The sequence below is a fragment of the Sus scrofa genome, chromosome 1 (assembly GCF_054392235.1).
Source record: "Sus scrofa isolate SSC_HxYL_T2T_F1_AM1 chromosome 1, Sscrofa_HxYL_maternal_Yorkshire_Landrace_v2.0, whole genome shotgun sequence".
Classification (NCBI taxonomy): domain Eukaryota; kingdom Metazoa; phylum Chordata; class Mammalia; order Artiodactyla; family Suidae; genus Sus; species Sus scrofa.
This window is the reverse complement of record NC_139383.1, coordinates 191,476,296-191,497,083: the sequence shown is the minus strand read 5'-3', so window position 1 is coordinate 191,497,083 and position 20,788 is coordinate 191,476,296. Positions and strand designations below refer to the sequence as shown.

Genomic DNA, 20,788 nt, shown 5'->3' with positions numbered 1-20,788 from the left:
ACAATATTGTAAATCAACTATACTTCAATATGAAAAGAAAATGTAATAGTGTTTCGTACCTATACTGAAATAAGTGCTATTAAGGGAGCTTTTCATGAATAGCATTTCTCAATCAATTCTGTGCTTTCTAGGCACAAAGCTCTTGACAAACAATGTTGGACCCATCAGGTCTTAGTATCCAGCAATGAACATCCCTGGGAGGCCTCCCTCTTTCCCTCCAACTAGACAGTTGAATTCACAAATGTTGACAAAGGCTTTAGAATTTACAGACCTACCGTCAGATCTCATCTAAACTGTTTACTATCTGTGCAACTTTGAGCAAGGTACAATTTCTTTAAAAAAGGAGAAGTCATAGTTCCCTCCTATAATTTGCTATGAGGCTTAAATGCAATTATATGCACACAACATTTAGAGCAATATTAGCAAGTATTGTTGATTTAGGCTGTAAGACAAAAACAAGGATGAATTGAGATCGACAGAGTCAGTATCTTTCTTGCCAAAACAGTATTCTTTTTTTCTTTTCTTTTTTTTTTTTTTTGGTCTTTTTGTCATTTCTTGGGCCACTCCCGGGACATATGGAGGTTCCCAGGCTAGGGGTCTAATTGGAGCTATAGCCGCCAGCTTATGCCAGAGCTACAGCAACACAGGATCCGAGCTGCATCTGCGACCTACACCACAGCTCACGGTAACACCGGATCCTTACCCACTGAGCAAGGCCAGGGACTGAACCCATAACCTCATGGTTCCTAGTCGGATTCGTTAACCACTGAGCCACGACGGGAACTCCAAAACAGTATTCTTTAGTTGACTCAGTCAAACGATATTTTTAATTTGATATGCTTTAGGGGCTAGGTCCACATCTCCTGAAAAACAAATACTAAGCCATGTTGTTTTTGCAGATAGAAGAGGCAGATGATTGGCTCAGGCATGGAAACCCCTGGGAGAAGGCCCGCCCCGAGTTCATGCTGCCTGTGCACTTCTATGGAAGAGTGGAGCACACCGAAGCTGGGACCAAGTGGGTCGACACCCAGGTATTCTGAGCAAGGGTTCTCGTGCTGAGCATTGTGTAGAGGATGGCACAGGGTATGATGTGCATGTGGTGTTGAGTATAGGGTGTTGTATATAGAATAATAGAATATATTTTATTAAATAATCTGGTACTTCTTTTAGTGGAACCCACTCATTTTGGAGAAAAGAGATCTGAGGCCAAGAGAGAGGTGACTTCCCCAAGGTCAAATGACTCATTGCCAGGGTCATTTTGTCATCTGCTTTATCAGAGATTAATCAATTCTGCAATCCCAGCATGCTTAGCACTCCACTTTTAATAAAAAGTTGTTGAAACCAAGATTGAATAAATTTAAGTCTCATTCTTCATCCCACTGCCCTATGTACATTGACTTGTAAATTCTCAGGAGTAAATATTTTTAAATTGAAGTGTTATTCAAAGAACTACCAAAGTTCTTCCTCATTACGAAGTCAAGAAAAACAATGCAAAATATACCAAAATGCACTATTTTATTGTGTGCCAGATCATTTCTAGAAAAATAATGCTAGTGTCAATCCAAGTGTACTTAATTCTTGGATATGGATTTAGCCTGCCACTAAATTAGAGTATTACCTGCTGCTGAACCATTCACTTTTCATCTCATCCACTGGTGGTTTGTGCTTTGCTGTCCTCTTACTTCCTGTTAAAGAGCCGCTAAGAACTACTGAACTGCAACTTCTGGTCATCAGAGTCTCCACTTGAGATATTTGTTTAATAAATGTGGTCTTATGCCAGAAAAGATGTCTCATTGGCCATTCCTTAAAAGTTTAAAGAAAACAGTAAAGACCAAGAAAATGGTTTTGTTTTTGTTTTTGTTTTAATTTAGGGCTGCACCTGCTGCATAAGGAATTTCCCAGGCTAGGAGTCAAATTGGAGCTGCAGCTACTGACCTATACCACAGCCACAGCAATGCCAGATGAGCTGAGTCTGTGACCTACACCACGGCAACGCCAGATCCTTAACCCAATGAGCAGAGCCAGGGTTTGAACCCGCATCCTCATAGATACTAGTTGGGTTACTAGTTATCCTCATGGGTACTAGTTACTACTGAGCCACAATGGGAACTCTGAAAAATGTTAACCTTATATAGCAAAATCAGGAGTGAAATTCAGTATTGGGATGCTAAATCCAGCTGGTTTGTGGATTCATCTCCATAAATAAATGTTTCATTTTATCTTAGGAGAATCAAAACCCATGTTATAGATCACTTTTAAACTGATGATTTATTTTGTTAATCCATGCAAAGCTATTCACCATTCAGAAAAATAAGACTTTTTTTAAAAGTCTTTCGTATCTGAACTCTGAACGTGATTTATTTGGCATAGGAAATAATGGATTAGAAGCTAAAATAGGTCATTATATCTAAAGATGTAAGGACTAAACTAATACAGTGATTTTAAGATAAGTTTACCTCTGTCCACTATCCCCCTTTATTTTGGTTAAACAATAGACCACAATCTAAGTTGCAGTTGATTACAAATACGATCAGGAGAGCTGCAAACAAGTCAAAGAATTCTCTCATTTTTTGTATTAACTAGCAAGTATTTGGTGTCTAAAACTTCCAGTGGCTTCTGATCTGCTTAAATGTATGCAGTTTACATGATCAATCCTGGAAGTATTCTGTTTACCCTGTAGGTCCTACTGATGACCTTATGATGACCTGATAATGTATTTACAGAACACCCCTAGACTTTTTCATAATATATTCAGAAATTCAATTAGAGAGAATGCGTTTTTCTGTGCCCACAAAGGCAAGTTTGTTGGGCAGATGTAATAAAGTGTGAGCCGACCCAATATGTGCAGAACTTTATGGGTTGATGCCATAGCCTGATCAGCCCCAGATTTCTAGCTAGTGAGGTCAAAGAGCATGAGGTCAGGTGTGGTATATGCCTGCTGTTATGGCTTCCAGTAAACTGAGCTATTTGTTTCATTCTTGTGTCAATTCAAGTCTTCTGGGAAGACAGCAGAAAGAATTAGAAATGCCTGTGGAGGAGTTCCCGTTGGGGCTCAGTGGTTTAAGAACCCAGCATAGTGTCTGTGAGGACACAGATTCCATCTCTGGTAGTGGGTTAAGGATCCGGTGTTGCCACAAGCTGCAACGTAGGTCGCAGATGCAGCTTGGATTCTGAGTTGCTGTGGCTGTGGCATAGGCTGGAGGCAGCTGCTGCTCTAATTCAACCCCTAGCCTGGGAGCTTCCATATAAGGCAAAAGACTTAGGAAGGAAGGAAGGGAGGGTGGGAGGAAGGAAGAAAGAAAGATACATAATAGGGTGCAAAAGGAGCAGGAGGAGGGAGGAAGTGCAGTGCAGGTGTGACACTTGTGCAGAGAAGGGGGAAGGATTCTGAGAAAGAGCCCAGGACTCTGAGCTAGTGCCCAGGCTGATGGGACATTGCCCCCAGGGGCATCCCAGCTCTCATGCTCCCACCACAATAGGAGCATCTCAGAGAAAGCATAGCCTCGGGGTCAACTTCCAGGTGACAACTTTTCCCTGAATGGACCTGAACCATGTGCTTCCCCAGCTGCCTCAATTATGCTTCAAGGGTCAGAAGGATGAGTTATGTTTGAACTCAGACCTTTATTTCCTAGTGAAAGACATTCAAATAAAGGTGATTTATTACTCTGTGGTCATGATGTTCATGAAAGCTTGACTGAATACATGTGATTGATTGATACACTCTGGGTTGTGCCAGCCATCCAGATTGTTCCAGTGGGAGGAGGACCTACTTGGCTCCTGAAACCCCCTCCAGCCCCGGGACCCTTGTCTTGGTTTAGGGATCACACACTTTGTGTTGGTGATGGAGCCAGGAACCAGATTCCTGCTGCTATTTCCCAGCTCTGTTCATCCTACACCAGTCCACATGGAGATCATAAGCAGCTGCTTTGGTTTCACCCCACAGGTGGTCCTGGCTCTGCCATATGACACCCCGGTGCCTGGGTATCTGAACAACACGGTCAACACCATGCGTCTCTGGTCTGCCCGGGCGCCCAATGACTTCAACCTCAGAGACTGTGAGTGCAACGTGGGTTCTCTCTCCTCGCAGGCGTCTTTAATTTTTTGTCCACTGGTTAAAACCAAATTCAGCTTGAGGGAAAAGCCCTGAGTTTCTGATCTGAACTCTTTAGTGACTAAGCATTTTATGGAGCTGATATAGAGGACATGTTGAAAGCAGTCCTTCAGTCTGGCCCTGTTAAACTCTCATGTGAATGACGGTATGCAGGGTTGCTGAAACCCTTTTAGATTTTTAGGAATTTTAGGAATCCCATGTGGTATTCAACAAGCACCAGGTGAAATCAAGGGGCTTCTGAAAACAGTGGCTGGTTTGTCTGTTTATTCACTTTTCTGTCGTTTCTCTCAGTTAATGTTGGAGACTACATTCAGGCCGTGCTGGACCGGAATCTGGCTGAGAACATCTCCCGGGTCCTCTATCCCAATGATAACGTGAGTGATCCAGCTTGCTTTCTCAATGGAAGCAGAAGCAGCTTATTTCAGAAATGCCTATTCAGTAGCCCTAAAGCCAAACTTAATATTGATTTTTTTCCTTCTATGAGGACTAATCTCCAAATCTCTTCCCGAATGGTCTAGATTTCCCCTCCCACCCAAGTCAAGAAAACAAATTTATACAATTCATGAGATCAGATTTGGTGTTTTACCCTTGATTAGTGACCCCATCACTAATAGGGAGGCTCTGCTGTGTTATTTATATTTCAAAACAAAACCTGGATATAAAAGATGAGGTGTGAAGCACCTCTTCCTTTCCAAACAGGAATTTCGTCCATCAGCAGAAGTCCCTGGGGGTGTCCTGCCATCTGCTTCCCCTCACTGCTGGGGCTCTTCTGACCCTTTGCCCCCAGGTGAGGTGGGATCGTGGACCTCAGCGTAGACCCAGGAGCAGACACTTGTTTCTTATGCCATTTATTTGTCTCGTTAAACTTTTTCTTAGAGATGATTATTTCTCATTTTACACTAAAACTAGCTTAGTTTAAAAACAAAAACAAACAAAAAAAAACTTGTATCTGGATCTCAGATGACTGCTATGGATTCTTTTTTTTTTTTTTTTTTTTTTTTTTTTTTTGTCTTTTTGCTGCTATGGATTCTTAGTTTAAATATACTTAGCTCCAACTTCTTTATGGGTAAAGTTACTCTCTGGAATCTATAATGATTTAAAAAAGAAAAATCTCAGAAGCAACACTCTTCTCCACTAAGACGGCACAGAACAAGAATCTTGGGGACTAGGACATAAATGGTCCTAAAACCAGATGTCCACTTGGTGTTAAACTCCAACCTCCACACAGGATTAAGTGGATTTGCTGCAGTGTTTTAAGAGCTTAATGGCATATGTTATTTTTCCTTTGGGAGAAACAGTGTGACTTTAGTGCATCTCAGAGAAATGTGTAACCCAAAAGCAAAAAATTGTTTTATTTCATGGTGAATTAAAGTAAGAGTCTGTCCAAGTCTAGGGCTGTATAGCCTGGCTAACCCAGGCCAGCAGGATTGTTTAACTTTCCTGGAAAGGACTTGAAATTCATGTTCCTATCTTCATTAAGGACCAAACCTAACTTTATTTGGAAATAATCATCTGCAGCAATTGACAATGTATACTAAGTTAGCATGGGGTGAAAAGTTGAAGAAATTCACTGGGTTAAAAGTAGCTCTCAGGGTCATGCTTTGTTTTTTAGTGGAAGTTGATAAATCTTTTTTATACTAGAACTTCAAGAACAAACTCATTCCCTCTCCCCAACTTGGCCATACCTCAATTTATTAGTCTGCATACCAAGAATCTTGCCCTTGTTCTCATTCTGAAACTAGTAAGATGATTTTTCCCTGCTTAAAATTCTTGAAGGCTTCTGATCACCACTAAGGGAAGTATGGAATCTTAGCTGTATTACCTAAGTTCTTCACTGATACACTTATGAGTTCTCTGATGAATCCTCCATGATCTTGCCCTGCAGAAAGGTCCCAGCTATATAGGATTATTTATCCTGTTCTTTCTCACCTCCATGCCTTGCCCAGGGTGCCTCTATCAGCAGGGGATACTCTGGCCCTCTGTGCTCACCTGACAAATTCCTACTCATCTTTCAGGGCTCAGATGGAGAATTACCTGAGTACCCAGGTTCTCAAAGTACTGTGTATATACTTCAATAAACATAAAACATTTTTTAACTTTCATGTTTTATTTCAACCCTTGTTTATACATCTCTCTCTCCCTACTAGTCTGAAATTATTGACGTCAGTGATTATGTTTAATTAATAATTTTATTTCCAGGACATTAAAAATACTCTAAATCAGTGTTTAAAAATACTCAAACTTCATCATAGATGGAACCATATGCTTTTTTTTTTAGAATAATGATTTCACTATTTTTTTTTACCATGAAACATGCTATTAGAAAAAGAAATACAAACAATATTTAAAGAAGTAAAAAAATTCCAAATTCTGCCATCTATAAATTCTCATTGGTAATATCTGTCCAGACAGTTTCCTATTAATGGCTTTAAATTTTTAATTTGGTTTTTAAATTTTTATCAAAGTTTGTACATGCACATAATTTAAAGAAAACAGCAATCTTATGAGGCTTATTAAAAAAAATCACCATCTCCCATTTCCCACTTCCCTAAACCAACAACATCTTCTTGCTTTTAATGATTTTCTAGATATTTACCTCTGTTATTTCTAATAACATGCTAATACTACCGCTTCATGATTTTCCTCTTTTTACAATTGTTTTTGACTCCCCACCACTAATACCAGGAGAATACAGCTCAATTCCTCACATATACTTCCATCCCCACCACACAAATACATTTCCTATGCTCCAGCCTCTCAGCGTAATTACATGGTAATTTTTACTAGCTCTTCAATCAGTGTTACCTGATTGTGTCTGTATGTGTCATCAACTAATGATTATTTTTCCTTTCCTTAAAAACTACCCCCCCTACACCGGACTTAATAATTTTTTCATTTGTTTGCTCAGTTTTCTGAGTACTTTTCCCCAATTTATCCTACACTCTACCCCAGTTGCAGAGATTTCCTCTCACTATATTCAAACTCACTAGTTATTTTGTTGACTCTGGTTTTTGAAGTCTATTTTGGATCTCTCCTAGTTGGCTGCTCTGTTGTCATCTTAGGTTCTACTTTCCCCATCATTAGGAGCACCTCTGTGCACATATACCCTTTGGGATCATTTGTTTCCTGGATGCAACATCTTTCTCTTTTTTGTTTGCTCTCTTGTTTTGGTAGTGTACATGCTTGCCTTCCTGGGAAAAGAGTGCATGTGAGGTCAATTTTTTTGAGACCTTGTATGTTGGAAAATGTCTGCATTCTGACCTCACATTGCTGGTTTGCCTGCATACCAAAGACTCGAAGTTTTTTTTGTTTTTGTTTTGTTTAAATTTCCTAGTTTTTGGTGTTGCTGAAAAGTACAATGCAATTCAGATTCTTGATCTTTTTTTCAAATTCTGCTTCCCCCCCCCCCTTTGAAAGCTTCTAGTCTCCCTCTTTACTCTCTTCCCTTTCCCAGCCAAGTATACCCAGAGTTTTGGGAGGTGTGCTTTGGTGTGAGTCTGTTTTCACTCACCATGCCCAGTCCCCTTTCAGTCTGAGAACACAGGACTGAGGCACACTGAGAAATGGCCTGGAATCACAGAACATCTTCAACTAGTTCTTTAGTCTTCTTACCTTTTTTCTTATATTTATCATCCCTTTGTCTTCTTGCTCAATTTTCTGGACCGTCATAAACTCTCTTTTCCAACCTTTCTATTGGGTTCTTCATTTAGGCTATCATATTTTAATTTCCAAGTAATCTTTTTTTCCCCTGGATATTTTCTTTTCTTTTTCTTTTTTCTTTCTTTCTTTTTTATATTTATTTATTTATTTATTTATTTATTTATTTATTTATTTTTTAGGGCCACACCCACGGTATATGGAAGTTCTCAGGCTAGGGATCAAATCAGAGCTATAGCTTCTGGCCACAGCCACAGCCACAGCAACACCAGATCCAAGTATCATCTCTGACCTATACTGCAGCTCATGGCAACGCCAGATCCTTAACCCACTGAGCAAGGCCAGGGATTGAATCGAGGTCCTCATGGATACTAGTTCAGTTTGTTACCTCTGAGCCATAATGGGAACGCCTAGATATTTTCTTAAAGCATCTTATTTCTTGAATACAATATCTAATCTATCAAAGGTATTGATAGTATTCTTATAATATTCTCTTCTCTAATCTGTTTCTTTTAAGTTGGCTTTTGTCCGTTTATTATTTTGACGTCTTTTAGCAGGTTTCGTAAATGTCTAGTGATCCTTAGTTGCCCAATAAATTTAAGAAAGAGGTACTGACAAGCTTTGGGAGCTCTGTATACTTGGGTGAGATTCATCTATGTGGTTTCACTAACCTGTGACCTGCTGGAGCCACATTCTGGTGGAGCTCCTCATGTTCATGTCTTTAGGTCCTCCCTCCTGGGCCACTCAAATCTCCTAGAGAAGATGCTTGCAGTTTCTTTCCTGGTGGAATCAGCATTGGCTACCCATATTCTCAAAGTTGGTTGGGCAAAGAAGTATCAGCATTCAGTACATAATCTTCCCCTATTTTCTGTATGGGGTGGTACCCCTGCCTTCAACTACACAGGCAGCCCTCCAGTCCAAAGACCCTGTTTTACCACCTCCAGAGAATATACCTCCAACTTCTGCCTGAGTTGGCAAAGGAGACTGTTCAGCTTAGGGAACCGGAAATGAGGTCTAAGGCCAACTGCTTCTTAGGCTCTCAACTAACCTTTTCTCCCCCCTTCACCCCTACTTCTAAAGGCATTCAATACTGACAATTCCTGGGCCTTTTGAGAGCTTCTGTGTATATACTGGGCTGTTTCTTCTGCTCTTCTCCACTACCAGGTCAGGACTCAGCTTTCCTGGGTTTTCTGGTTCAATTACCATTTATCCATCTGTTTTTTCAGCTTCTAAGAAGTTATTGCTGTTGTCTTCTCTCCATTCCCTTCATCCTTCATCAGTATGACTTTTTACTGTTGTTTGAGTGGAATTTTAGGAGGCTAATGCTTGGCATTCAACCTTGCATTTTCCACCAGTTGTCCCATGGGCTTTAGCCTTAAAGTCCCCTGGGCAGGGGACACCAGCCACATTCTGGCCATGCCTAACAATGTGAGCTACTCTCACTCAGTCTCTCTGGCTTGAAGTTTTTTGAAGGGAAGGAGCTAAGATTGAAGCAGGAGTACTTTGTGGTGGCTGCTACCTTGCAAGATGTCATCCGACGTTTCAAAGCCTCCAAGTTTGGCTCCAGTGATAGTGCTGGAACTGCGTTTGATGCCTTCCCAGATCAGGCAAGTATTCAGTCTGTGAATGCAGGTGGGAACTGAGGGGATCATGACGTCTCATCAGATTTACTCCTCTGTCTCAGTGCTAAAAAAAAGTGGAGTTCCTGTCATGGCTCAGCAGTTAACAAGCCCAACAAGCAGCCATGCGGGTTCGATCCCTGGCTCTGCTCAGTGGGTTGAGGATCTGTCATTGCCGTGAGCTACAGTGTAGGTCTCAGATGCGGCTCAGATCCTGCTTTGCTGTGGCTGTGGTGTAGGTTGCAGCTCCAGCTCCAGTTGGACCCCTAGCCTGGGAACCTCCATATGCCATCGGTGTGGCCCAAAAAAAAAAAAAAAAAAAAAGACAAAAAAAGTTGAGTGTCTACATACCAAACAGAAACAGACTTAGAGACATAGAAAACAAACCAAAGAGGAGGGCAGGGGTAAGGGCAGGGAGATAAATTAGGAGTATGTATTTAACAGACATTGTTATACATAAAATAGAGAAGCAACAAGGATTTACTGTATAGTATAGGGAATTTATTCCATATGTTGTAATAATCTGTAATGGAAAATAATCTGAAAAAATATATCTATATATTTAAAATATATATATTTATATATATAAATATATGTGGGTTTTGGGGGGGCTTTTTTGTTTGTTTTTTGTCTTTTTGCCTTTTTTTTTTCCTAGGGCTGCACCCGTGGCATATGGAGGTTCCCAGGCTAGGGGTCTAATTGGAGCTGTAGCTACCAAGCCTATGCCAGAGCCGCAGCAACACCAGATCCAAGTATTGTCTGCGACCTACACCACAGCTCACAGCAACGCCGGATTCTTAACCCACTGAGCAAGGCCAGGGATCGAACCCACAACCTCATAGTTCTTAGTCAGATTCATTAACCACTGTGCCACGGGGAACTCCAAATATATGTATTTTTAACTGAATCACTATGCTCTACATTTGAAACTAACAATGCTTCATTTAAAAAAACAAGTTGAGTCGTAACTCAACTCTATACTTAAAGTGTTCCATAGAAAATGGACGTTTTGTTAAATGAGTGTATGAGGCATGAATGAGGACAAGAAGCCAGACCCAGGCTGTCTGTCACCTTCATGTTGCTCTCTATTCCTGCACAGGTTGCCATCCAGCTGAATGACACTCACCCTGCACTTGCCATCCCCGAGCTGATGAGGATTTTTGTGGATATTGAAAAATTGCCCTGGTCCAAGGTCTGGATAGTTTGGCTTCTTTTTCCGCTAATTAACCAGAATATCTGTAGTTCAGAGATTTTGCCACAGGCTCTTTTTACAGTTTTTCAAAATAAATTATTGTTGCTAACTTCCAATGATTAAATATAAACTTTGACCTGGTGCTGACATTTCTCAGTTCTTACTGCTTAACAGGAAGTAAGACTTAAGAAATTCCTACTGGGACACAGCTCAGAGGCTATTAATATAAATTAATAGGCTTATATCATGTTTACCATTTTTGTGTCAAAAAGGATTCTTAAACTCGCTAGCCTCAGAATACAGCTAATTGAAAGTGTCCCCATCAACTTTAAACATGCTCGGTACTTTCTCAGAACATTACTTAAGTTTTCTTCCCCAAATTTTATTTAATAAACAAAAGACAAGTTAGGGTAATAAAGAAGATTTGTCAGCATGCTGTCTTAAGTTTTATCAGCCAGTCTTACTGCTTTTTTTCCCCCAGAAAACATGTTGCCACTATCTGGACCATGCAGGAGCCTGTGGAATTGTGTCTAACTGTATATTCTGTTAGATAGAACTGTCCTGTTTGCAGTCGAGCGGGAGTTGAGGAAATGTTTGGCCTGTGGGAGGGGGGCACTTGTGGCAGCCTTTCCTGCAGGGAAGCAGCTGACCTCCCTCTTTCCTTCAGGCGTGGGGGATCACCCAGAAGACCTTTGCGTACACCAACCACACAGTGCTCCCAGAAGCCCTAGAGCGCTGGCCTGTAGAGCTGGTGGAGAAGTTGCTTCCTCGACATTTGCAGATCATCTATGAGATAAATCAGAAGCATTTAGATGTAAGTCATTCTGAGAGATTCATAATCCCTTTTGAGAAGGAGGTCTTGAGATGTTAAGAATGGTGACAGTCTTCCCTTTTACCAAACTCTAGGCTCAGACATCTTTCAGTCATTAATAATCAAAAGCACTCAAGTCTGGATGGGGCTCTATTAAAGATGTCTTTTCGAAAATACTAAAGTAGAGGGATAGTGTCTCCCTAGAGCTAACCCAACTCCTCTCTGTGAGGTGAAGCTTTATAGCCAATTTCTCAAAGATTTTGCTTGGGAAGTGAATGACATTATCCCAGGGTTGCCATACACCTGAGGGACCAGTAAGGCCTTTCTCTTCCTTTGCCTAGAAAATTGCTGCCTTGTTTCCTAAAGATGTCGACCGTCTGAGAAGGATGTCTCTGATAGAAGAGGAAGGAGGCAAAAGGATCAACATGGCCCATCTCTGCATCGTGGGCTCCCATGCTGTGAATGGCGTGGCTAAAATTCACTCAGACATCGTGAAGACCCAAGTGTGAGCCTCCATTCCTGTGGTAGTGGGGCTCCCATTACCTTCATTAACAAAACGGTGCTGGTGACCGCAGGGCTGCATTTGGAGATGAGGAAAGGCCCCATTAAACTATTTAAAAGTATTTTCTTCCGTACAGAAAACAAAACAAACAAACAAAAAAACCCTCTCTAAAGAGACAAAAACGCCTTCCTCTCTGAACTATCCTAATTCTAGACTAGGAATTCTCCCTCCTGCAAAAAAGAGGTGATTAGATTTGGATATTTTTCTTGTGATTATCTTGAATTGCAAATGGATTTCTATTTAGAATGACAGCTATAACTGCCCTCAGCCCCTCCTCCATTTTTATTTAATCTTGCTAAGCCTACACTTAGCTCCTTGAACTTCATCCAGCATGCAGGACACTTGCTGTACCAGCCAAGTTTAGTGATATGTCTCTTCCGTCTCCAGATTCAAGGACTTCAGTGAGCTAGAACCAGACAAGTTTCAGAACAAAACTAATGGGATCACTCCAAGGCGCTGGCTCTTACTCTGCAACCCCGGGCTGGCAGAATTAATAGCAGAGGTAACTGGGAAGTGCCGAGGGGAAGGGGGGCCTGATGAAATGAATGCAAGAGGCTGAGAGAGCACTTATAATTGGCAAATTCAGTCTGTGCCAGGGTGGGCCTCATCTGTGAGTGACTTGTGCAGCCCCACAGGGCTCCACCCCTGCTTTCATTCTCCTCTGTAGCCAATCGTGAAATTCTCCATTTCAGAAAAAGAGCCCTCACACTGTGTGGCTGGTCCTGGGGGAACTCATATGACACACACAGAAGATGGTACCTTTAGTTAGTAAAAGAGGATAACAATGGTCATATAAATAACTAGCTGAACTGGGGGTGGGGATGGGGTTGTCACCCTTTTTAGGTAGCTTTCCTGTTTTTAACCCTTGATGCCACTGAAACTATGGGTAAGGTACTAGCAAAGTGTTTTTCCCATAGAGCATTTCTAGCATCTTCTGTGAGTGAAACCATTTTGTGGGCTGTGGAATAGTGTAAGGTGAGTTTAAGGTGCTTGCAACCACTTGCCACAGACGGACAGAAACTGCTCATGTGGGCAGGATGGCCTTCCCTGATTAAAGTCATCTTTTCCTTCAAACCGAAAGAAAATCGGGGAGGACTACGTGAAGGACCTGAGCCAGCTGACCAAGCTACACCACTTCCTGGGCGACGATGTCTTCCTCCGAGAGATTTCCAACGTGAAGCAGGTGAGGCTTCCTGGTGTGGGTTCTTTCTCCACACTTGTTTGGAGGATTTATGCTCCAGTGTTTACATACAGACCACCCTGCCGGTGCTTTTAAGTCCAAAGGGCTCTGGACCCGTTCACTGTCTCTCAACAGGAGAACAAGCTGAAATTTTCTCAGTTCCTGGAGAAGGAGTACAAAGTGAAGATCAACCCAGCCTCCATGTTTGATGTGCAGGTGAAGAGGATCCATGAGTACAAGCGGCAGCTCATGAACTGCCTGCACGTGATCACCATGTACAACCGTGAGTCAGCTCCACGGCCACCCACCAGCCTCCCCCACACACCGGCAGTGGAAGCTGCACTTCCGGTGCAAGCCTCATCACCCAGCCATCGATCGTCCTCTGTTTCATCCATTTTTTCCATCCTTTCCAGGCATTAAGAAAGACCCGAAGAAGTTGTTTGTGCCCAGAACAGTTATAATCGGTGGCAAAGTAAGTTGATCCTCTTCCCTGGGGATGTGGAGTCTCTTGTCTCTTGCCTTGTCTCTACTTCATCATGCCTGCTTTCTGTCCCGGGTTCCCCAAGGCTGCCCCAGGATATCATATGGCCAAACTGATCATAAAGCTGATCACTTCAGTGGCAGAGGTGGTGAACAATGACCCCGTCGTTGGAAGCAAGCTGAAAGTCATCTTCCTGGAGAACTACAGAGTGTCTCTTGCTGAAAAAGGTAGTGCCATCCTCATAAACCATGTGGGGCCAGAGCAGGATCTGGAGATTATAGGAAAATGGAGCAGCCGAGCTCAGAGGGTGGTAATTTAGGATAGAAGGCATCACTCTTAAGCAGAATAAGCCCCTAAACTAAGAACATTTAATGTGACCCAGCTGCCAAAAGATTGCTATCCCTGGAGACAGTATCACAGATTTCACTTGCAAGCACATTTTCCTCCCAGTTGGACAGATCTGAGTGCTGGAGGAGGTGGCCCTGAGGTTTTGGTAAAGTACAGTTTGTGCTCTTCTACAAAAGGAAAAAAAAAGGAGCCTCAGTTCCCAAGCCCAGTTTTGCAATAGAACACCAATTCCCCAGACCCCAGATATACCTCTGGTCACTCATGGAAGGAAAGACTGTTGTCATTTGTTCATGTAGCAACAGAAAATGAGGGCACATGTCAGGCTGCCAAAGCCCAGGGTTTATATGTGCCTCAGATGGGCACTCTGGCCAGCAGGGAGTGCCCCAGACTGGCCAGAAGCCAGCATCCGAGTCTCTTCCACTGGGACCTTTGCTTATTTGCATCATAAAGCACCATCCACATGCAAATGGAAACTAATTGAAAAGGGACCTTTCTCTTTTGGAGTTATTTTTGGGTCCTCTGATGTTACAGCTAAGAACTGTCTACAAAAAGAAAAAAGCCAGATTCTTACAGATGCAAATGAAGATATTCCTAATCCACAAATAAGCTTTCAGAATAAAACTGAGAATCGGTCCTATGCTTTGTAAGATGGGGTAGAGATGGGGGAGGGGTGCAGGGAGCAGCATGAATTTTTGTGAAAATCAGGCTGAAGGGTCAGAGGCTGAGCATCTGGCCGGAGCACACCTCAGTTCCCTGTGGCTTATTTCCCTGCAATGAAGGTGGAAGGAGGGTGCTAAGAAGTGGAAGGAATGACACAATTCAGTTTCCTCAGACTGCAAAAGAGGGGTCAGGAGAGATTCCAAATTTTAAGGATCAAGAAAGAGAAATTTAAATATATTTTATAAAGATACAAAATAGAAAAAATAAAAATAAAACCATGACAAAAACGAAAAGGAAGAAGGGGGAGAAGAGAAATGTAGTGAAGAGGAAAAATTAATCAGCTGATCTAAGAAAGAAATGGAAATTTTTATTTGAGCCAAATTGGGGATTTTAACTCAGGAACAACATCTCAGAAAGTTCTGAGAACTGATCCACCCATTAGAAGTCAAAGCACAGTTATGTAAGTTTTTTGAGACAGAGTGCTCTATGTTAAATGCTGTATTACTGAAAGTTTACACAATCCAGATCTGCAGGTACAAAGTGGTGGATCATTACAAGATGAAAAAGGAATGTTATCCTTTAAGAAGTTACCTTGTTGGCACTAGGAGAAATGTTGCTTTTTATGGTTAAGCAGATATTTCTGCCAATGAGGAGGTTTGGTCGATGTATGATGCGGATGCACAATACACAGTAGAGGGGAGAGTGGAGGCCAAAGGGCAGAGAAAATTTTTAATGTTTGAATTGTTCTTATCCTGCCTTCAAAATTGAATTATTCAGGTAGTGTCACCTTTTATAGCAGAGAGTCGGTAGATGCAAAGTATTGTATAAGCATATAGCTATTTGGCATTGTGGCTATAATCACAAAGATAGCACATCAGACATGGGCAAAAGCGATTGCTGGAGTCAAAGCAAGAGTGCGATCTGGCCTTCTACACCATTTGAATGTTCATCTTGATGTACATCTATTACTTTAATGATAAAAAAACAGGCCAGCTAGATGAATGCTCAGATAGCATCCAAGCCAATCCAGGGAGATGGAATCACTAATTCCAGCATGCCTTGCTTGCAGTCATTCCTGCCACAGATCTGTCGGAGCAGATTTCCACTGCAGGCACTGAAGCCTCAGGGACAGGCAATATGAAGTTCATGCTGAATGGGGCCCTGACCATCGGGACGATGGATGGGGCCAACGTGGAAATGGCTGAGGAAGCTGGGGAAGAGAACCTGTTCATCTTTGGCATGAGAGTAGAGGATGTGGCTGCCTTAGACAAGAAAGGGTAAGTGAACAGTCCTGCTTATTGGGTGGGTTTCATCCCCAGGAGTGTGTCTGCCCACCCCAGTGTCCCATTGAGGCAGGTCACATGAGATGTGGCAACTGAACATCTCCCATGAGTTGGGGGTACCTCTTGACAAAGATTAGTCATTACACCCAGCAAGTGAAATTAAAAGGGATTTGAGCACAAGTTTGTGGGGTCATTGCTGTTTGTCATTGATAACAATGGCTGGAGCCATGGCAGAGCTGGCTTCATGAGCTATTCACTTCTCCACATTTGAGATTTTTACTATGATCAAAAAACCGAACTGTGTGGCTCAGTGGGTTAAGAATCCGACTAGTATCCATGAGGATGCAGGTTTGATCCCTGGCCTCACTCAGAGGATTAAGGATCCAGCGTTGCCGTGAGCCGTGGAGTAGGCTGCAGACATGGCTTGGATCCTGAGTTGCTATGGCTGTGGCGTAGCCTGGCAGCTGCAGCTGTGATTCAACCCCTAGCCTGGGAACTTTCATGTGCCACAGGTGTGGCCCTAAAAAAAATTTTTTTTTAATTGAACTGGTGTGTAGTTGGAGGTTTTTGCCACTAATTAAAACCATCTAGTGTTCCTTTAAGATCTCAAAGAGACAGACTAAAATGTGGTAGAGCATAGGTCTGATCATATAGAAACACTCAAAATACTTGTTACACTTAATATCTAGATAGGTTTAATAAACTGGATTCAAATAAGAAATAGAGTGCCACCCAAAGGGACCACAGGAATCACAAACTTTGGAGGGTGTTGATATGCTTCCCAATCCTTAGAAGTAAATTTTCACTAAGTAGCAACAAATTTGGGGATCTGTGGACCTAAAAAGCAACTGTGGAGTTGGTGTTGTGGTGCAGCGGAAACAAATCCAACTAGGAACCATGATGTTGCAGGTTGAATCCCTGGCCTCACTCTAGGTTAAGGATCTGGTGTTGCCGTAAGCTGTGGTGTAAATCTCAGACGCAGCTCGGATCCTCTGTGGCTGTGGCTGTGGCTGTGGTGTAGGGTGGCAGCTGTAGCTCCAATTCGACCCCTAGCCTGGGAACCTCCTTATGCCGTGGGTGTGGCCCTAAAATGCAAAAAAAAAAAAAAAAAAAAAAAAAAAAGCAGCCTGCTTAGAGCCATAAAGTCTGCTTTGAAATGAATCAGTGTACCTTACTAGATCAGACTATTGCTCTGTGACTAGAATTTTTATTATCTACTGTCTTTTAGTGTCCTTGATTAGTCAAATTAGTCAGGGAAGAAATTTCAGGATCTGGTTAAATATTCTTTTTTTTTTTTTTTTAATGGCCACACCCATGGTATATGGAAGTTCCCTGGCCAGGGACTAAATCAGAGCCACAGTTGCAACCTATACCAGATCCTTTAACCCACTGCACTGGGCTAGGGATTGAACCCACGCCTCTGCAATAACCTGAGCCCCTGTAGTCAGATTCTTAACCCAAGGCACCACAGTGGGAACTCCTGGTTAAATATTCTTTATGCCCCTGTTGAACTCTATAATGACTTCTATAAATGCCAGAATTTCTGAATGCATTTTTCAAGGGTAATGTAGTATCTGTATGTTGTTAATCACAAACACTAACCAGACTTTCCCTTACCATCTCCACCCCCACCCACAGGTATAATGCAAAAGAATATTATGAGGCACTTCCAGAGTTAAAGCTGGCCATTGATCAAATTGACAAGGGCTTCTTTTCTCCCAAGCAGCCTGACCTCTTCAAAGACTTAGTCAACATGCTATTTCATCATGACAGGTGAGTTCCCACAAAATGGTGCTCTTTGGACCATGGAAAGGGGATGTGAAGATCTTAAACCAACTGTAACACAACCATGTAGATTAGCATAGATTTGTAATATGATAAGCTAACCTCGCCTTAGAAAGAAAAATTAGGTATTCTTTTTTTAACCATTTATTTCCTTTTTATAGAAGTATAGTTGATATACAGAAAAATTAGATAGTCTCCATTAACAATGGTAGGAAGATTTAAAAATAAGACCCACAAATCTGGTATTCTTTTTCTCCTTCCATTGGTGTACCCAGCTTTTAAATGCATCCTGCAGCCATGTGAATGATAACATTCTTACATGTGGGAAGAATCATAGAAAGGTTGAGGGCTGGTTGAAACCCTTGTGAATTGAAGTATCAGTTTGGTAAGCAAGCCATGCTGACATTAAGCAAGAGAATTTTAAATGGAATCTTAGCATGCATCTGTTAATGAAGCTTTTTGTTTTTGTTTTTCCTTCCAATGACAAAAACAGGTTTAAAGTCTTTGCAGATTATGAAGCCTATGTCAAGTGTCAAGAAAAAGTCAGTCAGCTGTATATGGTGAGTACACTGCTGAGACCTACAAAGGAAACCAGTCTACTACCTTTGATTAAAACTTTCATTTCTTTTTATTAAATCTAAATAACAGGGCCCCAGTAACCAATCAAAAAAATGAGGCAGCTCTTCAGGTTTTTCAGATCAAAACTTGACTTTTCCAAAACTCAGGCACAGTTTGGGATTTTCTTTTTTCTTTCTTTTTTTTTTTTTTAGGCCTCACCGGTGGCATACAGAGGTTCCCAGGCTAGGGGTCGAATGAAGCTACAGTTGCCGGCCTATGCCGCAGCAACTCGGGATCCAAGCCGAGTCTGCAGCCTACACCACAGCCCACTGCAATGATCCTTAACCCACATAGTGAGGCCAGGGGTTGAACCTGCATCCTCATGGATGCTAGTTTCCGCTGAGTCACAACAGGAACTCCGTAGGTTGGGATTTGACATTTCAGTAGAAGTTCTTTGTTTTTTAATATCCAAGTAAAAAGTCACAAATAATTCAATATTTATTGAGTACCAAACATGTAGTAGGCATGTCCTGGAAACTAAGAAACTAAATTAAACACTCATTTTACTCACTCATTTAGGGATTTGTTAAGGACTGAGCCACAACGGGAATGCCACAAAGACAGCTTTTTCAAAGTACAAATGCCCTCCTCTGAGAGCTTGTGCCCCAATAGTGGGTGGGATCACCATCAGTGTTAGAATCTGCTAAAATGATTGGAAGACTGAGCCTTAGTTTATTGGGAAAGCACCCCCACCCCCAGTCTTTGAAACTTGCAAAGTTAGTAGCTCTCTTGGACCACCCATGGAGTGGGGCTATATGAATAGAAATTAAATTTATAAAAAGAGGGGAGGTTTCGTATATGAATTTAAAAAAAAAAAAAAAAAGAAAAAAAAAAAAAGGAACGGGAGTTCCCATCGTGCCACAGTGGAAACAAATCCGACTAGGAACCATGAGGTTGTGGGTTCAATCCCTGGCCTTGCTCAGTGGGTTAAGGATCTGGTGTTGTTGTGAGCTGTGGTGTAGGCCGCAGACTTGGCTCGGATCCCAAGTTACTGTGGCTGTGGTGAAGGCTGTAGCTCCGATTGGACCTGAGAACCTCCATATGCCGTGGGTGGGGCCCTTGAAAAAAAAAAACAAAAAAGAATGAGGTGTTCCCGTTATGGAAACAAATCTGACTGGTATCCATGAGGATGCAGGTTCGATCCCTGGCTTCTCTCAGTGGGTCGGGAATCCAGCGTTGCCCTGAGTTGTGGTATATGTTGCAGATGTGCCTTGGATCCCATGTTGATGTGGTTGTAGTGTAGGCCAGCTGCTACAGCTCCAATTCGACCCCTAGCCTGGGAACTTTCATGCGCCACAGGTTCGGCCCTAAAAAGCACAAAAAAAAGAAAGAAAAAGGAATGAAATAAGAAAGACTATATACTTTACTTAAACAATAAATAAATAAATAAATAAGAAAAAGGCCCAGAGCCATGTGAGTAGTCCCGCATATGCAAAGTAATACATCTTCACCAAATGGCCCAGCCCTCTCTGTACATTTAATAAATATATGGAAAGGTAATCATCTCACTTTTACTGAACTGCAGACACCACGGATGAATAGATACAGGGGGAGGCTGGCCCTGTACCAAGACTCCAACATGGTCTTCTAGAGGTAGATGCCCTTGCCCACACAGTTTCCATTTTTGCTCTCCAACTAGAAAGCTATTATGTAGCAGAATAGTGGGAATCCATAGAGTCTCCACCTCCTGCCCTTTGGCCATCTTAGTAACTACTTCCAACAGAAACGCCCTTCATTAACATTTCTTTCTATTCCTTTCCCAAAGCCAGGTGACAAGGTGGTTCCTACAGTCATCCCAGCTATGCTATTGGGGTTTTATTCATTTATTTTTGGCTACACCTGTGGCATGCAAAATTTTGTGGGCCAGGGATCAAACCTGCACCATAGCAGTGACAATGCCGTCTTTAACCGCCAGGCTACCAGGGAACTCCCCACTGGATTTTTAAAATAGGATCATTGAAGGCCCTTGCTGCTCTACAGCATATCCAGTGACCTAGAAATGCATATAAACCAGAGTTTTATATACTTCCCAAGGGGAGGCAGTGCTCAAGTTAAGTGGCATGGCTCACTTCCTGCTTCCTGAACACTGGAGAGAGCAGCCAGGTACAGCCTCCAGGAATTAAAACGGCCCCCTCTATTTCTTTCCTATTGATCTCCAACCATGCTTTTAGGTAGAAAGGCTGTGGAAGAAAACAAATAGAGCAGGAAAGGAAATTGTGAACAAGGGCAATCACAATTGTGAATGTGGGTTTTACACAATGGTCCCTTCTATTAAAATGATGGCCTGAATCCAAAGGATGCCCACCTAGAGGCACAGCATTCTGTTCCATCTTTCTTGTTCATTAGTGCAAACTGCAGCTTTTAGTCTTAACAATAATTGTATTGTGGAGGCTTGGAAAACATGTTTGGTTGAGAAGTCTAGTCATTATCCTTTAATAAAAGGAAGCTTTTATTCTCTCCTTATTTTATAAGTTTCCAAAG

At 42.0% G+C, this 20,788-nt stretch overlaps 1 protein-coding gene across 2 annotated transcripts in view; it reads left to right on the top strand.

Moving 5' to 3' along the window:
• PYGL (glycogen phosphorylase L) overlaps positions 1 to 20,788 on the top strand; it is a 94,208-nt gene that overhangs the window by 56,100 nt on the left and 17,320 nt on the right. For both annotated transcript variants that reach the window (XM_085009275.1, NM_001123172.1), the window contains 15 exon segments: positions 900 to 1,031; positions 3,944 to 4,055; positions 4,403 to 4,485; positions 9,232 to 9,375; positions 10,487 to 10,579; positions 11,247 to 11,393; positions 11,732 to 11,895; positions 12,340 to 12,454; positions 13,034 to 13,135; positions 13,268 to 13,415; positions 13,546 to 13,604; positions 13,699 to 13,840; positions 15,691 to 15,898; positions 17,543 to 17,677; positions 18,183 to 18,249. In XM_085009275.1, the coding sequence (XP_084865401.1) occupies positions 900 to 1,031; positions 3,944 to 4,055; positions 4,403 to 4,485; positions 9,232 to 9,375; positions 10,487 to 10,579; positions 11,247 to 11,393; positions 11,732 to 11,895; positions 12,340 to 12,454; positions 13,034 to 13,135; positions 13,268 to 13,415; positions 13,546 to 13,604; positions 13,699 to 13,840; positions 15,691 to 15,898; positions 17,543 to 17,677; positions 18,183 to 18,249 (1,851 nt within the window).